At 48.0% G+C, this 19,349-nt stretch overlaps 5 protein-coding genes across 5 annotated transcripts; 1 reads left to right on the forward strand and 4 right to left on the reverse strand.

Moving 5' to 3' along the window:
- The first annotated feature begins 8,748 nt into the window (after positions 1-8,748).
- GGS22DRAFT_121713 (putative monooxygenase) lies at positions 8,749-10,509 on the forward strand. Its single transcript, XM_047958245.1, has 4 exons — positions 8,749-9,088; positions 9,139-9,470; positions 9,532-10,008; positions 10,071-10,509. Exons 1-4 carry the CDS (start codon positions 8,928-8,930, stop codon positions 10,328-10,330), a joined length of 1,230 nt encoding a protein of 409 aa, XP_047819775.1. The 5' UTR covers positions 8,749-8,927; the 3' UTR covers positions 10,331-10,509.
- A 62-nt stretch (positions 10,510-10,571) lies between these two features.
- On the reverse strand, positions 10,572-11,682 carry GGS22DRAFT_121685 (uncharacterized protein). Its single transcript, XM_047958244.1, has 2 exons — positions 10,852-11,682; positions 10,572-10,786 (listed from the first exon to the last, which is right to left on the reverse strand). Exons 1-2 carry the CDS (start codon positions 11,362-11,364, stop codon positions 10,709-10,711), a joined length of 591 nt encoding a protein of 196 aa, XP_047819776.1. The 5' UTR covers positions 11,365-11,682; the 3' UTR covers positions 10,572-10,708.
- A 71-nt stretch (positions 11,683-11,753) lies between these two features.
- On the reverse strand, positions 11,754-13,096 carry GGS22DRAFT_159403 (uncharacterized protein). Its single transcript, XM_047960785.1, has 2 exons — positions 12,387-13,096; positions 11,754-12,322 (listed from the first exon to the last, which is right to left on the reverse strand). Exons 1-2 carry the CDS (start codon positions 12,738-12,740, stop codon positions 11,969-11,971), a joined length of 708 nt encoding a protein of 235 aa, XP_047819777.1. The 5' UTR covers positions 12,741-13,096; the 3' UTR covers positions 11,754-11,968.
- Positions 13,097-13,417: 321 nt separating this feature from the next.
- On the reverse strand, positions 13,418-14,638 carry GGS22DRAFT_179016 (carbohydrate-binding module family 20 protein; the record flags this gene model as incomplete). The annotated part of the gene is made up of 2 exons (XM_047963640.1): positions 13,418-14,467; positions 14,537-14,638. The coding sequence occupies 2 exons, from the start codon at positions 14,636-14,638 to the stop codon at positions 13,418-13,420; spliced, it is 1,152 nt and encodes a 383-aa protein (XP_047819778.1).
- Positions 14,639-16,088: 1,450 nt separating this feature from the next.
- GGS22DRAFT_121743 (S-adenosyl-L-methionine-dependent methyltransferase) lies at positions 16,089-18,319 on the reverse strand. Its single transcript, XM_047958246.1, has 3 exons — positions 17,519-18,319; positions 17,341-17,386; positions 16,089-17,280 (listed from the first exon to the last, which is right to left on the reverse strand). Exons 1-3 carry the CDS (start codon positions 17,987-17,989, stop codon positions 16,301-16,303), a joined length of 1,497 nt encoding a protein of 498 aa, XP_047819779.1. The 5' UTR covers positions 17,990-18,319; the 3' UTR covers positions 16,089-16,300.
- Positions 18,320-19,349: the final 1,030 nt, after the last annotated feature.

Raw genomic sequence — 19,349 nt, forward strand, 5'->3', positions numbered from 1 at the left:
GTCTTCGCTCATCTCCGCAATCCTGCGCCTAATGTTGACGGCTTTCCTCGAGTCCGCTCCTTGCTCATTTCGCCTTGCGTTATCAAGTTAGATCGATCTCGCTCAATCCGCCATATTTCCCACCAATACTGTCCCGTTGCGGACGCGCTTACATCGATATCCGCAAGCTGTAGCTACTTCGAAGGACATTCGCAATAGCCTATGTAAAACATGATGATTCTATGCAACCTAAGTCGCGACCGTGTCCATCGTTCACGTCTACCGATGGCTCTCCCATGCCTTTTCCCCCCATCATACCCTTGCTTTTCAAAATGCCGTGCTGCGCATGGTGTGCAGTTCAGCGCTAGGTAGGTACCTACATAGCGTAGTCCCATCTACCGTAGCAGCGCGTAGCGGGAAAATAAAGGGGATCTTGTACGAGTCTGCGAGCATGAGCAAGGGATAAAGCACGATTGCTTATGGTTTGTGCGACTGCACATCTCAGGGATGCGATAGAGGCGAACCGTGGAGCTGGGGCGCTCACCACTGACCAGAGTCGCTTCTCAAGCCCTGGAGGGCTGGAAAGGCTGGGAGGGTAGGGTTATTTTTTCCTTGGGGAGATTTTGGGGATCTGTGCATGGGCAGGGGAATGAGCACGCACTTTACACAGGGGGGGGGAGGCCCGTCTTGTCAGGCTGGCGGGCTGGTCAGGTTGGGGGTCAAGCAAGCATGTTCCCGTTGTGGGGGAATCTCGAGTCCTCTCATCCATCCATATGATAATAAAGATAATACCACCAACACCCAATTACCCAGTACCCAGCACAGCAGCACCCAGATAAAATACTATGCAATTTAGAGGTCTATATGCATAATCCATAAATTAAAGTGAACAAGCTTCAGGAAGATTACGGTTCGATCATGACAATCTAACGGATTGGGTATGTAAAACATCAAGCTTTGTGTCGTTAAAGAAGGCAAGTCTCTGCCAAGGCCTCTGCGCCGGTCTCATCTACGCATTCGATGTATTCGACCTTTAGTCTAGAAGCACTTGCATATGCGGGCGACATGTTCGAAATTAGAAGAATCAGCCAAAGTCGGTCTGAACATCATGATATACATTCGCAAATCAGACCAAAAACGTGTATATCTGCGAGGAAAGGGAGAGCCTCACGCGGGATGCAGAAATAGAAGGAATGGCTGAAACATCCCCGGCATCTTAACGGCTGATCCGAGTCGACAGAGATGACTAATTCGAAACAAGCACGTACATTAGGGCGTTTTCGACCTCCCCATCATCACACACACTTTTCGTGTCGCAATGCCAATCATTTCTCGAGGATGGGTATGGTGAGGGTTAAGGACCGGAAAGTGGCTCAAACCGGATAGACTAGATTCTTGCGGGAAAAACAAACATATCGTCCCAGAAAAACCAAACAACACGCGCGTACTATAGTACCTATACAACGGCGTATTATACTAGATAGGAAAGATCATCCCATCCCCTGAGAAGTGCTTGGAGATGTGATTTCGTTTTGTATGAATTCGTCCAGATCTTCTTCAATATACTATTGCGAAATGCGCAAAAGAGGACTTAGTGGTGAGCATTGACGGTGAGAGCCCGCTCAGCGTCGCCTCGCTTGATGGTATCTCCGTCCTTTAGTTACGAGCTTTGGTAACGCTGAGCGCGGTACCACGAAGATTATCATCGAGAACTCGGCATAATTTTACCTTGGTGCGGGTATAGACACGCTCAAATTGCTACCTCTTTCCTCCTTCGGATTCTACTACTATTATGTAGGACTCTCGAAGAGAAAGGGAAGACGTATTCCTCTTTGGTAATATCTCGTCTTAGCCGGGGCCGGGTAATGCGGGAGTCCTCTTTCTAGATGGTGTGTTGTCGTGATTGACTTACTCGTACATGATCAAGAAGCGGTGAACTCGTCATCAGTATCCTTCATAACGCAGATTTCAAGGATACCATTCCCACTCTGCAAGCGAATAATCCCATAGTGATTTGGATTCAGATGCAATGGCCTGGTTCAACTATCTATGCTTCGAGAACCTATTAAAGAGGATCTCAAAACGCTGTGCCGTACGACTCATTATTCAATCAATTGAGGCGTATAATCGTTTGGATATCAATGGTTAGAGGTTAGTTGTTAAGCGATATAGTGACTTAATTACCAAGTAGCTATCTTAATATTAGGTTTTATAATTCACCTACCTTTATTGTGTGTGCCTACACTGCGTATTGGCGCAGGTTGGTAGTTTAATAACATGATACGATGAAAGGTCTAGATACTATTGACGTTTATCAGTCCTATGGCGTGCACGAATATGCGAAATATAGGAGTTAGGTAGCCATTGTCCCTTGGTTGGTATATTCAAGTTGTTCAAATTAATAACAATCGTACGAGAATATTAGTAGGCGTAATTATAAATCAGGAGTTGATATTTGGATGTTTCTCCCTTGTTTGGCTCTCTTCTGAAGTTGACTAGTCTGATGATTCCTTTCATCCCTTTCTTGGGCATCATAATTCTTTCCAGTTGAAATCTGACATGTAGTAACTTTTAACCTATATGTACCTGATTGGACATAATTCTGAATGAAATATTAACGAATCTTTGTTGCTTGGTTTTAGAACGTCCTATCCCTTTACAACTAGGCAGGTAGGTTTCAACGAGATCATTACTGGAATATCCTAGGTATGTTGTAAATTTTAGATTTAGAAAGAACGCTCAACTGTTCGTTGTAGAGGAACTATAGTCATATAGTTAATATGACTTCCGATAATTCGATACCATACACGCTGAGTCTTCCATATGTCGTTTTCAATCGATTCGCAGTCTCTCCTATGAGACGATCAACATAACATAGACATCTGAAACCAACTATGCGATCGTGAGCGAACAGCTCGGTTAAAATCAATTAGCAATTGACTGACAGCCTAAAATTCATGTGGAATTCCGTCGAAAGGATGACATAGCGGGAAAAGATGCGTAGGGACGGCCCGTGATATTGATTATTCCCTGTGAGCTGTGATCCGAGATCGTCAGCTTATGGCCCCCCCTTTGATTCTCTTCTCCTAAATTGGTGCCTCCCTCCGTACAATACAGTACGGAATAGCTCTAGGTTGGCCACTTTTAAGCTTTTCATTGGTTTCAACAACTACAGTATGGGATTTGCTGACCCCAACAGTCTTAGGATTGCGCGCCACCTGACAATGATTGAAGGTTTTGTCATCCCTAACTTCCTGATAAGGTGACAAGTATTTCTTAGGTCTTACGCAATAAGTTGTAAGACCTCTTGAGGAGAACGCCAGCTGGGCTGAGATACCTAGATACCCTCGGGTGAGCTTAACCGGACAGCGGAAGCCAGCGAACCTACGACAAGGAAAGGCTATGTACCTAGCTAGCTCTAGGAATATGTTATGTTGCGAGCACCGTATTCTTGCTCTTGCTACTCCTAGCCGCGATACCACGATACTTTATCTGTCTCTGACTCTTTCGATATCGGGGCGATACTTGCACCGTAGCAGCACTTGGTTCTGCTATACACCTCAGACTACTATAGGAAGCAAGCTAACGGGTGTTTTCGGTACATCGAGACAACACGTTTGTTCTGTAGGGAAGACTTTAGGGCCAACCGCGACAAAGGAATACAGAAAAGGGGTAACGTCGAGGTGTGGTTAGGTACCACTAGGATGTCCTTGCGACTCAAGGTCCACCTGTATGTACGATTATTTGTTTGCTATGCCTTACATGGAGATCGGGGCACATGATGTAATTCGTGAATGCGAACCCCTTTCTTGTATCACCATAATGGAAATAGGAGAGATAAATGACAGGCGGTGGAAAGTTCAGCTCTGTCGGCTAATTCTTAGCCGTGGTAATATGAATGGTAGAAGTATCTACAAAGCAAAATAGGGGCTCTCATTAGTGGCGAAGGATGGCGTTACTATCAATAAGCTACGGGCGTGCGAGCCGTATCGGTACCTGATGTTTGCTGCGGAATAAGAGAACGAGCCGCCGTCATATCCGTGGCGATAGGGGCTGAATGTGGCCCGTATTGACAACTGTCGTCTATGACGATGAACTACGACTACTAGCTCACAATTGGGCCAAATATCTCATCTATGCTAGTTTCCACTGAGATTCTTAGGTAGAAATAGGTATCAAGTTCTTGTACTTGAACCGTTTATGTACCTTATTATCAATGAACAATATTGTATATGGCCTTAGATACCGATATCGTTCATCCCGTGTTTATCTCGACAAAGGCGACTTGTCCCATACCTAATAGCTAGAAACCATCATAATACCCCTGAGTGTCCATTTCTTAGATAGTACCTAGAGGTATCTTACAATAAAAAGGGGTATCGGAATGTAGAACACTTACGTACCTACCTACGTAGGTAGTCACCTATGGCATATAAGCCTCTTTGAAGGACGGTTTGGATATACCTAGCAATAAGGACGACCTGGTGCCGAGGGACTTGGGTGGCGTACGTTAAGGTACTAATGGCCTCCATATCATAAGACTAGGCATACATTATCTGTCTCCCATTACTAGAAAGTCTGTAGCCATTATCTCATGGTCTTCGCCGTAGAGAGGGAGTTAGATCATAAATACTCGATATAGAAGGTAGGTACCTACCTACGAACCTCCCTCTTTCAGATCTATAAATTCCAACCTTTCATGCAATCAAGGCCGAATGGCCTTAGCAATTTTCTGGTAATGGCAACATGATAACGTACGCTTGGCAGAAGTGATTGGAGAAGCTACTAGGTAGGTAGTATATTGTTCTGACGATAGCCATAGTCACAGAAATATAGGCACTGTTGTGTTCGTCTCGAAGGGACCGGGACGATAGAAATCCTCCGTAGAAGAATTCGATTTCTTTGTACTCATGGTATGAGGTCTCATCATTTCCCTAGAGTATAGAAGTATGCATTAGTAGAATAGCCACAATTCGGTGGTACTTGACTTGAGATGTTGGTATTAACTGAGATCAAGCACCTTTTTGTTGACGGCTAGATGTATATGCTGGATATCCCGTTGCTGGGAACTCTAGCACGTATAGACTGACTGCATGATGTAGTGACTGCAATGGCTATTGGTATATGTAGATATAAGTCTATCAAGGCTCTTGGATTTAATGATGTTAAGCAATGGAGGCAGACGTATATTTACTAGGTACTAGGTAACTACTAGGTAGGTACTTACACAGAAAAGAAGGTAAATGAAACCACCACAGCAAGAACTTGCATATCTCTGGAGGCTCTTTGCCCGAAATACGGCTGGACTACTTATTCATAGGTGTACTGGAGCGGCCTAAGGTCTTGGGATCTGGGAATGCTACCTCGTACCTGGTCACTGTCGGAGCAGATTGGGGGAATGGGTTTGGGACGTGAACCGAGGTGATGTGATGTATGGCTGGGCAAGTAAATAAAATGGCGAGATCATGCTCTCCCTTTCTCTCGGGTTTCGCTCTCGTTCTCATCCAGGTCGAATATACTCTAGGTGTAAATCTCTAGTGTCAGTCCCTAGCTGTAGTATAATTCTAAACACTGCCTCTATACTACCTACCTAATTCTACGTTACCTGCGCAGAGTTTCCGTGCATCACATATCAAAGTCCCAGAAACCATAGACTGGAAACTGCTTAATTATATCAACGGTTGGGTATATAGGCGGTATGTGATTGTTATGTTTCGACACGAGGGTAAATCATAGTGCGACCGCCTGGCTCGAACCGTATCTTCGTGATATATACTTACCTAGTAGGTATATGTCATGTCACAATATTATTTGTAGAGGGGTGTCGTAACATACGGCCATCGAGCACGACCATTATGGAGTTTTGCTAGCGGAGAGACTATGACTTGATGCTGAATCGCCCAAGCTACCATATTCTGCATATTCTACTTCATCTTGTAGGCGTCGCGACTAATTGGGACGTTCATTGTATGATATAATCGCACGAGAAACCTATGACCGATAATATTTGCAGGATATAACGTAGATACAAATCGATTTGATTATATTGGAGTAGCGAAAAGATACCAAGGTCGGTAACGAGACTCGTACGGACGTTCGATCGAATGGGTCGAGGGTGTCAAGTACTACTGACGTTTCCATAGCGATGTACACTATCTGTCGTGAGATACACGTGTCTTTCTCGAAACTCGTTGATGTCGACGTAATCGAGTGAAGAGCGCGGATGTTGGGAGATCCTGCCCCTGACTTGCGGGTAGGTACTAGGTAGTCTTTTATATCCCATAACGTTCCAGCAAACGATACTGATATATTAACCTCTATGAGCTGTACCACAAGGGAAAATAGGCAAGTTTACGACGACAAGGTCGCGTCAAAGTCAGATAGCAACGCATGCTAAAAAGAGGCATGTCGTGTCACCGTACATGAACATAAGCCGCGTCACGACCAGCACAAAATCGATCGCCAAGTTGCCAAGTTCTAAGACGCCAATGCACGTGCTACATAATTAGATCCAGATCGACCAGGTTGTTGAGCCGCTGAGACGTCCCCTTTAAGCTTACTGGCTTCCACTTGACATTTCGTAAGATTCTTATTCGAGTCGAAGGTCTTGTCATCGATCGTTGAAGATATCATCTCATTGTCGCTTAACATTCATGGCGGAATTCTATTTGCTCGAACGGCTGCCTACATAAATCGGATGCTGGAGTGCCGAAACTGGGGAAGTCCTAGATCTTCGCACTCGCTTTGGCAACCTTTACAATATTCATTGTGCGTCGGCAATCCGCGTGGATGATAAGGCTTTCCCATAGGTTCTTTTAATGCGATGTTAGGCAATGTCTCGATTTTCATTATGAAGTACGTACACTTACATATTGGGTGCGCAGAATTGCTTTTCCGAATACCTGACTCATCACTAAACGATTTCTTCGATTATTCCTTTAGGCTCTGCGATTTTCGGCATGGAGGTTGTACGAGTAACGTTGGTTTTCCACGTAGGATCCATCCTGTTACGCGAGTAGTTATTCCATCGAAGAATTCCTGCTTTTTCTGAGAGCGTTCGGAAGCGCGTAGCAATCATTCCATGTAACGACCCCTCGAATTTGAGAGCATGCACGGCTCGTAACGCCATCCTACAGAATTTCGAGCGCGTCGAATTAAATCCGGGATTGGATTTGCGTACTGCTTCCGGGATCACGGAAATTATGTGGAAAAGTGGCGAGGGTCTAAATGTGATCTGTATTAGGTGAAGATCTGCTATGCTACACCAATCATAGCATGGTTTCATCTAAATCCTCGACGAAATTACCGGGTGGGATGCGTGAGGCAACATCTATTACAAGGCTGATGCGGCGAAGCTAACATTCTCCCGGTACCTATGAGCCGATACTTCCTACAAATCACCAATTTTACCCGGGAGGTATGATGTCGAAAGTGGCTTGCATAATCAGTTTCGACGAGCTTGGTTGTATTCTTCTTCAGAAGTTGCATAGAAGAAAAGCTACGCCCTATGAGATGGTCACTAACACAACGTGTCCGGCTGAGGTAGCATTGGAATCGACGAAGATTCGAATCGGCATCGGTCCCGTCCTAGACGGATTTCACCCCGTGCAGATGATATGATTACTTATTAAGACCCACGGCGTGTTATGACCAATGGCTGCCAGAATCGAATCATCCTTTCTCCGGGACCCGGAAAATCGACGAGCACCGGCATTTGTATCCCAAGCACTCAAAAGGTCTCGATTGCTGGCTTTAAGCCACTCGGCTAAGGGTTTGATAGCGTGATGTAAGGGGGTTTCGAATTTGCGGGTGGCTGACCTCTCTTACGACTTTGGCTAGAGACATTTCACTACACCGGAGAGGCGTCATTAATTATCTGACTGGCGTTGATATAGCCTGTTTACCACCTACGGATCACAACGGGGTTAAGCCGGCTGTCGAAATTGCTATGTTAGTTGGTAATTCCGTGGCTATTCGGAAGTACGAGGTTTTCCTTCTCCTTGATTATTGCTCACATCAGCATGCATCAAACGACCGAAAACCGTAAAATGACGAGTCCTAGTCCCACGATGATATGTGGCACAGAAAAATTGTAAATTTTACGATAGGAACCACGACGAGGCGGTATACCCAATCCTTTGAATCCTTTTACGATCTTAATTATGATTCTGACAGCTTCCACTTGGTTGACCTTTTCTAAGCGAGTTAACTTAGTTATTCCTATCGAGAGTTCCTTGTTTCCCTCGGTACTTACCTAGGTATGACGGGATAGACCTTGGCTGAGTAACTGCAAGAAGACGCGGTGTAACACGACAACGATTAGGTTGTGAAACCGTCTTGTCCGATACATCCAGTAATCTGGCGGGATTTTTCTCTTGACCGATGGCAACAAGACTGAAATGGAGATCGGACCGCGCCGTGTTCTCCTTTAGTACAAGAGAGACATATCCTTTCCGAAACTTTCATGATTTCTCCAACTATCTGCATGGTGGCTTCTTTGTGTATCCAACCGTCTGTTAGGTCGATATCTTTTTGACAATCGGTGAGGCTCCCTGAAGACTGCTTACGTACTGGTACCATGTAAGTCATTATGGGATGCTGCAGGATCGTCGAATCGTCTGCTCTCGTATAGTTGACGCGTGATGGTTGGCCTCCACCCAAGCATATCAACCATGATTTAAATATTCGGACCAGTAGGTATGGCCGAGCCGAATGTTATCTCACTTGCTTCGTTAAACTCTAGTCCGATGGAAGCCTCGCCTGCGTATAGTTTCTCAATGGGGAGTTTCTCAGCTGGTGTTGATGTTGATAACATGATGTTAACAGAATTATATAAGACAACCACTTCGGTGGCTTACTACCATCGTAGTTTGAACAGACGACACAAACGACCTGTTATCGAAGCTTGAATATTGTACTCATATCATTACCCCTTTAGGATAATAAAGATGGCGAAAGGAGCTTCTCCTCATGTCTTGATCGTGGGCGCTGGCCTAGGTGGTTTATTGCTCGGTCAGAATCTGCGCAAGAACAACATCTCATTCGAGATCTTCGAACGAGACCCAAGCGATAATGTTCGAATTCAAGGATGGGCAATCGGTCTTCACACGTAAGTAATACACTTGAAAGGATATCGTGATGAAACTAACTGGCATCAAGGATTCTCGACGAACTCGACGCCTCAGTTCCAGATGACCTAGGCTCGCGCGATTTCATAAACCACTTGCTCCCCCTGAAGCACAACTATGAGTTTGCCTGGTACAGACATGACCGTACCACGAAACTCGGCGTGCGCGATGACGGAAGCGGAAAGTTCATCCGCGCGAACCGAGCCCGTCTACGGAACTGGCTGGCGACGAATATGCCGATCCAATACGGCAAGCGAGCTCTCCGCATCGAAGAAAGCAATGATACCGTGACGGTTCACTTCGAAGACGGGACTTCGGCTACCGGTGATATCCTCGTTGGTGCAGAGGGGCCTTACAGCCCAAGTTAGTATCTTGTTCTATTCAGTGAACTGGTATATTGCCTTACTAATACGCTTACTACTAGCCCGAAAATACCTCCTAGGAGGCAAAGACGTCATCCGGAAGCCGCGCCAAGGAACAATCAGCGGCGAAGCCATCCTCAGCGGGCGCGAGATGAAAGAGCAACTAGCATTAGGCCACTCCTGCTACCTCGTCGACATAAGCCCGGACGACGAAAACCCCTCGTTCCTCTTCTGCGGGCTGAGCGAGGCCTTCGAAGACGGGAAGTCCGGGCGGTACTACTACAACATGTTCTGGCGCGACGAGGGAGCCACGGACAAGAACTTCTGGCCGTACTCCGCTAGCAAGGAGAAGCTGTACGAGACGGCGTTGGAGAAGACGGCGCACTTGCCGGATAAACTGAGGTCCATCGTAGTGCGGACTGGACCGGAAGGGATGAAGCAGCCGCCTATCCACTTCTGGACTCTGACTATGACCCCTGACCAGCTGCCCCACGGGAGGGTTACGTTGATGGGTGACTCCGCACACGCTATGCCTTCATGTAAGTAATTATACCATCCCTTCTCCATAAGGAAGAATGTAACTAACGAATAACGACTATAGTCCGAGGCGAAGGAGGTTTCCACGCCCTCCTCGACGCGCTGAACCTCGGAAAGGCCCTCGCGAAGATAAAGACGAACGACACGGCCGTGATCAAGAAAGTGCTCGGCGAATACCAAGACGAGATGATCGAGCGAGGATCAAAGGCCTCGGCGTGGTCGAGCATCGCTTTTGACCAGGCATGGAGCAGCGAGAATGCCCAGCCCAAGATCGTCTGGGGTCTTCCTGTGGTGCCTCTCCCCGAAGAGAAGATCGATGAATAATTGCGTAGATACCTATATTTCTGGGTTGGATGGGATTGTGTATGATAAATATTACTAGTGTAGTGGGACATAGGACAACCTTTGCTTATATATGAAATACCCATTGGAGAAATCCAGCGCAGCGCCGAGCTCAACCTCGGGAGTTTTTATCGGGATGGACTTGGGGGAGTTACGTATTACGAGCGGATTCAGGACGACCACGAAGCAGTGGAACATTGCTTGCTCTCGTGTGGTGGGAGAATGAAGATATCGGGATATTTGTGTACAAATATATGGAAGGATTCTTCCAAGATAACAATATGCGACCGTAGCACATATAATTCAATTACCTAACACGACATCATTTTACGAGTATCTTTCATGACGCAGGAGTACTAGTTAGCATGTTCCTTGACAAGCCACAACCGTCGGCTGCACTAACACCGGAACGCTCTCGTCCCTCAAAGTCCACGAACACTACTCGAGTTAGTGATAATATCCAAAAAGCATTAGTTAATAAACTTGAGAAAAGGTCTACGAACCACACCACTACCACCACAACTCCCTCTCATATTCTCCCCAACCTGGAAATGTTGCGTCCCGACCAAGACCTTGTAATATTCATCTCCGTCTACCGTCAGGTTGGTGGTGAGCGTAAACCTGACATCCATGTTCGTGGTAGCCGACGGTGAAGTGACATTCGCCTCTAAGACCTCGATTGTCCACTTTGACGTTGAAGACGAGGAGGACTCTTCGGTGTCCGTTGTGTTGCAAATAAATACATGGCCATACGGATAATCGCCGGCATAGACCCAGTTCACCGTGCAGTTCGCGCTGCTGGCGTCGAATGTGACTCCGGGCCCGGCGGGGATGGGGCTAGGATTCGTGATATTGGCCCATAGGTGAGCGTTCACATCGCTGCCTGGACGTCCTGAGGGTGAAAACGTGTTAAGCCTCGTTACTTGCCATGGCTCTGGAGTTTCCAGGTAAGCCCCTGATGAGGCGACGAGGGTGAAGCAGCTCGCAAGAGCAAGGATAGGCCTGTAGTGTCTCATCGTGATCTGCTAGTAGTGTCTGTTACTCCCAACTGTTTAAACTTGACTAGGATTCCTGAGACTATCGTGAGTATATCATGATATATATGGAATTGCTTTCTGTAATACGTCTCAGAACACCGTTGACGATACGAGGCAAGAACATGCTACAAAAGTTTGTCGCTATTGAGTAACGTTGGTTCACAACGTAGCACTGATCGATCTAGACCAGACTATTCGCGAAGTTTTACCTATAGAGATCCGTCATTTTGAGGCTACTGTCTGCAGTCATCCATTAGGCTAAATCGACGGCAGGAAGTCATTCCACTCCATGTCTCGATAGGGACTTGGGACATGGAATACGAGCTATCCAATGGCGAATACCTATTTTTAAACGTAATATACATGTTGTGAGACGATGTATATGACAGCTTTAATTTGACGTACTACGTGTAGGGCTGGAGACACGACCCACGCGATGCAGAATTGTCTCTGCTAGATCCAAAGAATGCGGACTTATTGAATCAGGACTGCATATTTTTAGGTAGCATACACTTGAGAAGCTTGCCAAGCACTTCGTGCTGCTGATTGGTGCTTCGACAGCCACTTACGCCGCCGTGCTTTTTCATCTCGCGGGGCCACCGGAAGGCGGTCTCGCGCTGTATTCCTCAGGCCAAGAACGGAAGATATCGCGGATCTTGTCCAGTGGCGCTGTCAGGAGCCCCACCGCTGTCTCAAACGGAGGCTTATTTGGGGCACCCGGATGACTGCGGGTCGGTGTGAAGGCCTTCGTCATCTCGAACTGGTCGGCTAGATTCCTCGATCTTGATGGAAGCAGGGCCTCCTCAAGCTTGACGAGGTCATGCTCTTCTTCTTCTCTGATATGCATCTTTAGGTCTGTCATCAAAGCTTCCAAGGTGGGGATGAAATGTCTGTCTCCGGGTTCAAGATTCTGGAATATGTAGAGCTGTTCTTTAGCCTGAAAAAGCAATGCTTATTAGCATGTATTCTTTTGGACACCTTGATGTATTTATCGTACGTACTATCTGATGCTCCGCACGATCCTTCTCTGCCATCTCTTTACCATCATTGAGCCCCGTTTCTATCGAAGGATACACGACCAATTCCTCGGCTATGGTATGTCTGGCGAGCTCCCACACGAAAGCGTTTTGGTATCGGCGCTGAGCGTCATGGTCACTCGAATTGATGATCTTGTCGTAGTACTTCTCGATTTGTCGGTGATCCTGGTGGATGGCTTCCGAAATACTGCCTGGCTGAATGTCGGTTTTGGCTGTAGCGGAGTACGATCGCCATAGAGTTGAACGAGCTACCGAAGTAGGCACTGACCGGGCTGCCAAACCCCTTAACGGAGTTAGTCGTAGCAGTTGTCGCTGCATTGGTGAAGTCCGGATGCACGATACGATCTCGATTTTGTAAGCTTGGTTTCCTCGGAGAAACTGGCCATGATGATGGTAATGCCAAGTATCGCGGTCGTTCAGCTGATATTAGTCGCATTAATTGGTATACCCATCATAGAGTGACATAGATTGCCGTCATCAAAACGTATTCGATGGGTTCTGGTTTAGTCCATTTAGTACATCTCTAGACGATGACGAGCTAGAAGTCCGCCGTTCACGGTTTAGAACATCGCCGGCTTTCTTAGAAGGTCATTCGATGACACTTCCATAATATCTCATATCTTAGATACCTAAGGACATTAGCTGGATATCCCAAACTTCACATTTAATGAAGTGAATCAAACATGGAATGAATCATGACACGGACGAAACAATCAGCGACCAACAACAAAAACACATGCAATTTCATATATTCATCAAACCCTCATCAGCCCATCATATATGCAATTAAGAGACAACCCACAAAAACCCCAAATGCATATACAGAAAATATCTATCTAGCCAAAGAAAGAATTCCCTAGGTATATATCCTCATCCATCCCATATATCCAACACACAAAAGCCGGTCCGCGGCCAGGGACATCAATTCCTCATCGGGAGAAACCAAAGTCCACCAGACCGCGCGACGGGGAACGAAGAAACTAATAACACATTATCTACCGCCAGGTGCTCGCGACATCCTGGGCGGTAAGCGAGCACGAGGTGGGCACAGTGTAAGAGCGATTAGGGTCACTCTCCCACGTAACCGTGCCGGAGCTCGAGACCTTAACGAATTTATACTGGAAAGTAGTGCCCGCAGCCATGGAGAGCGTGATGCTCCACAGCGGGTTCGAAGACGTGTACTTGGCAGCGGAGAGAGCGGGAGCCTTGCTCACGTCCCAGCTGCCGAGGGCGGCGATGGAGCCGACGATCTTAATCGTGTCGCCGTAGGCTGTCGTCACGGCCTGGTTGAAGGTCAGCGCAACTGTACTCGCGGTGGCCGAAGCGGCGCACGCGGTGCTGGTTGTCGAGGTGGACACACTGGTCTTGGTGGATGACGGGGCCGGAGATGACGCGTTGCCTGAGATCGCGATGTCTGCGCAGGACAGGTACACCTGAGGCGTCTGGAACGAGTTCCACTTGAAGGAGAGGAGCGTGTGCTCGCTCGAGTAGTTCGGGATCTTGATCTTCTTCGTCACGGTGTAGCCGCCTGCGATACTCGTGTAGCAAGAGTTCAGCGCGGCTTTGTCTACGCCCTGGCACCTGGTGCCCGAGTTGAAGCCCTCGCACGTGAACCAGTCGTTGCGGTAGCACTTCTGGTCCGACGTGCAGTCGGCGTTGTAGCCGCAGGTCTGTCCGTTCACGTCAGTACATTTGAGGATACCCTCCTCGAAGCAGTCCTCCGCCGCCTGCTTCTCTGCCTCCGTCGGCGTGTAGGTCGCGTCTAGGAACTTGTCGACCAGGGTCTGGTTCTGGCAGATGCGGTACGTGAACATGCCGCCGTGGTCGCCGTTGTTGTCCACGCACCACTCCACGTCGATCACGTCGCCCGGCGCGTACGTAGCCACCGTCGACTTGCCCCAGTTCGCCCCCGGAAAGTTGTAGTCCACGCTCACGCGCGCGTTATATCCGCAAGGCCCGCTCCTGCCTACCTTCGCCGCGTCTAGATCGGGCCACGCCGTAACCGGCTCGAGAATGGTGCATTCGGGGCAAGTGTCAGTGCCGGCCTAAGATAACAGGTATGGATTAGCATCACGTTCGCTCCGAGGGAAACTTATCGTGGCGGGTCCGTGTACCTCATGTCCGAGGCGGGTGCGGCTGTGAGGCTTGGTCATGTAGCCGTGACCGTGTACGAGGCCGAGAAGGCCGGCGCCTGTCAATACGGAGATAACCCTCATTTTGAAGTAGCGAATGAAGGATACTGCTTAAACGATTGAAGAGTTGTCTTGGGGCTGTGATCTTGAACCTTGGCGATGAGGATCTTGGGTTGATCTACAAGCTTTCATCTCGTTGACTTGGGGCCGGACGGGACGGATCTATATACTCTTCGACGAAGCCCTCGTCCCGGCTACATTGCGGTGAAAGCACGAGAAGGACCGAAGTTGACTATGGGGATGATGGAGATTCATGGAAGAGTATGTCGTTGATCTTACAACTACCGCCACTATATCTCTGCACATACCGCCGAGCCTATGGACAGCTCTAATGCTTTGTTGCTACGCTGTGTATCGCATTGGGAAGATGAATCGTCATGTGTCAAACAGGAAGCCCTCGTAGCTCCGGTCGTTTGTCGGCCCCTGGGCATGAGTTGTGGAGGACGACCCCAAATTTTAACATCGATGTCATGCATGCCGGCCTAAACCACAAATGGCTTTGCCCCGGAGATCGTCTTGGAATTTGTGGAGGCGAGAGATCACTTCTCCAGGCGGGAGGCTTCCCCACATTTTGAGAGCATGCTAGATCTGGGGTGTTCTACGATGTCGCCAAGGCTACAACAGCGCCTTAAAACCCTGTTATAAAATTCTACGACACCTGGTCCGGTCCGAGAAAGCGCCGGATGGAACGCTTCGAGGCTTTCTCCGAGAGCTCGCTTAATAATTTCATCTATCATGAGCCACTGAGATGCTCAGCTATTCAAGAGCCTCCCGTTATTTAGCGAATGAGTTAATCGAAACTCCGTCGCCGCAACTCCGCCTCTAGCCTTGAATCGTCCCTGTGGATCGTGCGTACCTGGCGATGAAGGTTGTGTGCCGAGGAGCAATGGGCCGAATTAACCTCTTAGAGTTCCTCGTGATAATAATACCTGCTAATTATCGTAAAAAATGTAAATTAACTTAACTACCTTTATCATAGTCACGAGAAAATCATGGCGAATAGGTTACTACACCCAGCTAGTTGTGTCGTGAAGCAAGTATTATTAACAGACTTGTGTAGAGGCCCTTTTATCGTACATTCATCGTCAATCGTAATCAACGTCGTCAAACCAGTTTGCCCATATTAGACCGTAAGATCCTCCCCCTTTCCCATCATCAATCGTAACGTCATCGATCCATTCAAATCGCAAGGGATATAGGTAAAGGGGGGATTTGGGTATCAGGCTCAGGCGACCGGGGAAGTAAGAAAAGAAAAGAAACATCCACAAACAAACTTTTGTCCTCCGGCTATGCAGCGATGATAGCGAAACTCTCCTACCAGCAAATAAAACCACCCGTTGTCCTATGCACAGAACTATCTGCCGTATATCGGCTCCCTACTAGTAAAGCACCGTTTCGTATCGAAGACCAATAAGTAGGCTTAACCACTCATGTACCTCGAAAAGAACAGTACATATCACTTCGTCATGTTCATGTGCGCGTTTGCCGCCTCTAGATGAGGGCAGGCTGTAGGGGAGGGTCGCTTTCCGCCGTGGAAGCTCGGTCGGGTTCGTCGGGCATCCACACGGCCTCAATAAGGCTCATGCGGCTGTTCTTAGGTCTGGTAACACCCTGTGATGAATAGGTAGTCAGCATCTATACTCTTCTTTCATCTCATCTCATACCAACACCCTCCCCCCTCCCCTTCTAAACATATGGATGGTTAGTGCTAGGAATAAAATAACTCACCTTGAAAACGAAGCCATCTCCAGCCAGCTTGAACAACTGACGAAAATCCTCCTCTCCGCGCTCCTGCGCGTTCAGCAGCGTCATCATCACGAGGTCCATGCTCCTCATAAGGCGCTCGTCCCACGGAGTCTCGACGCCGGGCTCGCTGAGACACAAATCGTTCACGATAATACGCGCACCGGGCTTCAGAGCCGGGATGAGGTTACGAATGATCTGAACAGCGTAGGGAGTCGAGTGATTATGCATGATCCAACGGAAGTAGTAGACATCAGCGCCGCGCACGGGCTGCTCCTTAAAGAAGTCGTGCACCTGGAAGCGGATGCGCTTAGCGATCTTAGCGTCGGCGCAGACAGGCTTCGGAGCGCTGTCAATCGTGTTGGCCAGGTCTTGCACCACGAACTTCATGTTGCGGAACTGTTTCGCCAGGTACAGCGACACGAACCCGTGGCTGCCGCCTAGGTCGACCAGAGTGCCGCCTCGCGCGTCTACGGAGGCTAGATCGCAGCCTTGCGTGATGTACGATAGCTCGTACCCTTCTCCACCGGTAAGGCTCGTCATGGCCTGCCCCATACGCTTGGCTCTCTTCGGATCCTTACCGATCGTTACGAACATCGGTTCTGAGTCAACCGTGTTGAACGCGAAGTTGAAGCCCGTCTGCATGAGGCCCGTGGCCTCGGGGTACTTCTTCAAGGCGTCGATCACGTGCGCCGATGCCGGGTACACGTCCTTGGTGTTGAAGGCGACCCAAGACTGGAGCGATTCATCCTCGAGCAGAAGTCGGGATGCTGCCGTGTGTGTGATCACGCCCGCCTCAGGTTCATGGAAGAGGTGGTTGACCATGCCATGACGGAGGAGTCGTGCGAGATTGGTAGGGTCCAGAGTAGTCTTAGTCTGAAGCTCCGACAGCGTGATTGATCCATCGATGGGAACAAGTTTTGCTAAGGAAAATTTATTAGTAATTATCTAATGTATCGCTATTGCAGGGTTTAAAAACATACCAATCTCATAGTGGTTCAAGAGCTGCAAGCTCTGTGTGTCCATGAACTATTATGTCATATGTCAGCATAATGTCTAACCCTATATAAAAAGGTGTATATGGTATGTATGATCGGAGTGATATGATAGGTAAAGCGGAGAAAAAAAGCTATTAAAAATTAACTCAAATGTCTCACTTACATTCCAGGCCATCCATCGCACAGATTCTCGAGGACCGACCATGAGATCCTGAAGTTCCTTCGTCGCGTGAATGATCTCGCGGCGGCTTCGAGAGATGTCATCAGGCATCTCAGGAAAGTCGCTAGGCGCGTCCACATCGAAGTTGGGGGTCTGTAGACCGTGTTCCTGAAAATAAGCCTCGACCTTTTCGGTCTCGGAGCTGATCTTCTGCGCGAGAGTAATCATTTTGGAGGGTGCCATGATGGGCGGGGGGGTAGGTGGTGTGATGGGGTTATTTGTGTGGGAAAGGTGAGAAAGATTAATACCAGATTCTTCTCTCTGGTATATTTGGAGATGATGTTTTTTTTCCTCTGATGAGGCTGTCGGTATCTCAGTTGTGGGCCTGAGATTTTGTTTTATGTGGTCTGTATTTACAGGATGGGGAGTGGGAGAGGTAGGGTGGAGCCAGGTAGCCAACCTAAGCCTAACCATCTTTATGTGAGGATGGCGACGGTGATGTTTGTGATGTTCCGTTTGTCATCTGTAGTGTCGATGAAGTTTGAGTAGCAAAGTGGAAACAAAGCAAGCCGCCAGGGTTGATACGAATATGAGATTCAGAAGTGAGAATAGCGGGAACAGTAACGTCCAGACGACTGAAATAGATGAACAAATTATAGACAATTAAGAATACCAATGTCCTGGTGTTCCACCTACAAGCCAAGCGAATGTGATAACTGGAAAGCGATGTTCGGTCACCGAAGAGTATAGATATTAGAGTCTCTGTCTAAACATTTGACAATCATCACAGGCCAATATGATGCCAATGTTGTGTAAGTGAACCTTAGGCTTAGCTCAAAAGGAGAAGAAAGAGTAAGCCCCGACTATGAATCTGTATCACATCTCATGGTGTGAGACAGGTGTCGTAGATATGAAGGCGAATAAGGTGAATCTAAGCTGATCTAGTCGACAAAGAGTGACGTTAGCTTTTTTGTCAACCTTGAAGTTTGCTCTTCTCCTATAGCGATTGTGTCTTGGCATCTCTTTCTCAGTTTCTCATAAGATTTCTTTCTTTCTTATATGTACCGGGTAGAATTATACCAGCACTCGCAATATAAGTTATCGTTCTGGATTATGCATACCTAGAGACCCTTTTCTTCGCCTTCCTCCTTATGAAGAGGTCAGCAGATTTGCCGCCAGGCCTGCAAGGGAGAGAGGCCTTGTCAGCCACGCGGATGTTTATCATCCGATTCTAAAATCTGACAATGGCCACAAGATCTTCCAGAATTAGAAAGGCGCTCTTAGACGAGGATAGATAACTATATGTCTTGAAAATATGGCAACAATAAAAATAAAACAACACCAGGGATCTTCCGGACCAGAGAACTGGTTGACAGCTACCGAGGACTTGGTCTTGGGTCCAAGAGGCGTTCGCTTGTGGTGTGTCACACGGCAGACATGCAAAAAGAACCGTAATTCTTTTTTTTCTTCGGTACGAGCAACCGGTCGGGACGAGGGTGAGAAGATCTGTGTGCGCGTGTGTTTTCTACGCGGTGGTAAAAGGATTGGAGGCGTTGGTCCAACGAGATGGAGACGCGAGAGACACGCAGCTCCTCGAAGGCGATTGCCTTTTTTCCCTCAGCTGTATGACCCGACGTGTCTTAGGCCATAGGGGCTCTTAGCTCGGCGCCCAACAGCCAGGGACGGACGGAGCCCCGAAAGCGTGGGAAAAGCCTGGAGGGCCAAGTGTGGATTTCGTTATGTGCCTTTTCTGGCTGGCTGGTTGCGTGTGGTGTTCGGCCGTCGTGCGGACCTGCTGTGGGCGGTCTAGCTGCGGCTATCCTTTTCTTGCCCG

The sequence above is a fragment of the Annulohypoxylon maeteangense genome, assembly GCF_022496945.1.
Source record: "Annulohypoxylon maeteangense strain CBS 123835 unplaced genomic scaffold GGS22scaffold_6, whole genome shotgun sequence".
NCBI classification, from domain to species: domain Eukaryota; kingdom Fungi; phylum Ascomycota; class Sordariomycetes; order Xylariales; family Hypoxylaceae; genus Annulohypoxylon; species Annulohypoxylon maeteangense.

Bases quoted from the DNA above. Each gene is read 5' to 3' on its own strand.
- GGS22DRAFT_121743 (XM_047958246.1), bottom strand. From the start codon at position 17,989: ATGGTTAGGCTTAGGTTGGCTACCTGGCTCCACCCTACCTCTCCCACT. The intron at 17,387-17,518 runs GTAAGTGAGACA...ATGACATAATAG, and splicing joins TGCGATGGATGGCCTGGAAT to TTCATGGACACACAGAGCTT. The intron at 17,281-17,340 runs GTATGTTTTTAA...AATTTTCCTTAG, and splicing joins CTTGAACCACTATGAGATTG to CAAAACTTGTTCCCATCGAT.
- GGS22DRAFT_121713 (XM_047958245.1), top strand. From the start codon at position 8,928: ATGGCGAAAGGAGCTTCTCCTCATGTCTTGATCGTGGGCGCTGGCCTA. The intron at 9,089-9,138 runs GTAAGTAATACA...ACTGGCATCAAG, and splicing joins TGGGCAATCGGTCTTCACAC to GATTCTCGACGAACTCGACG. The intron at 9,471-9,531 runs GTTAGTATCTTG...GCTTACTACTAG, and splicing joins AGAGGGGCCTTACAGCCCAA to CCCGAAAATACCTCCTAGGA.
- GGS22DRAFT_121685 (XM_047958244.1), bottom strand. From the start codon at position 11,364: ATGAGACACTACAGGCCTATCCTTGCTCTTGCGAGCTGCTTCACCCTC. The intron at 10,787-10,851 runs GTTCGTAGACCT...TAACTCGAGTAG, and splicing joins GTTGTGGTGGTAGTGGTGTG to TGTTCGTGGACTTTGAGGGA.
- GGS22DRAFT_159403 (XM_047960785.1), bottom strand. From the start codon at position 12,740: ATGCAGCGACAACTGCTACGACTAACTCCGTTAAGGGGTTTGGCAGCC. The intron at 12,323-12,386 runs GTACGTACGATA...TTGCTTTTTCAG, and splicing joins ATCGTGCGGAGCATCAGATA to GCTAAAGAACAGCTCTACAT.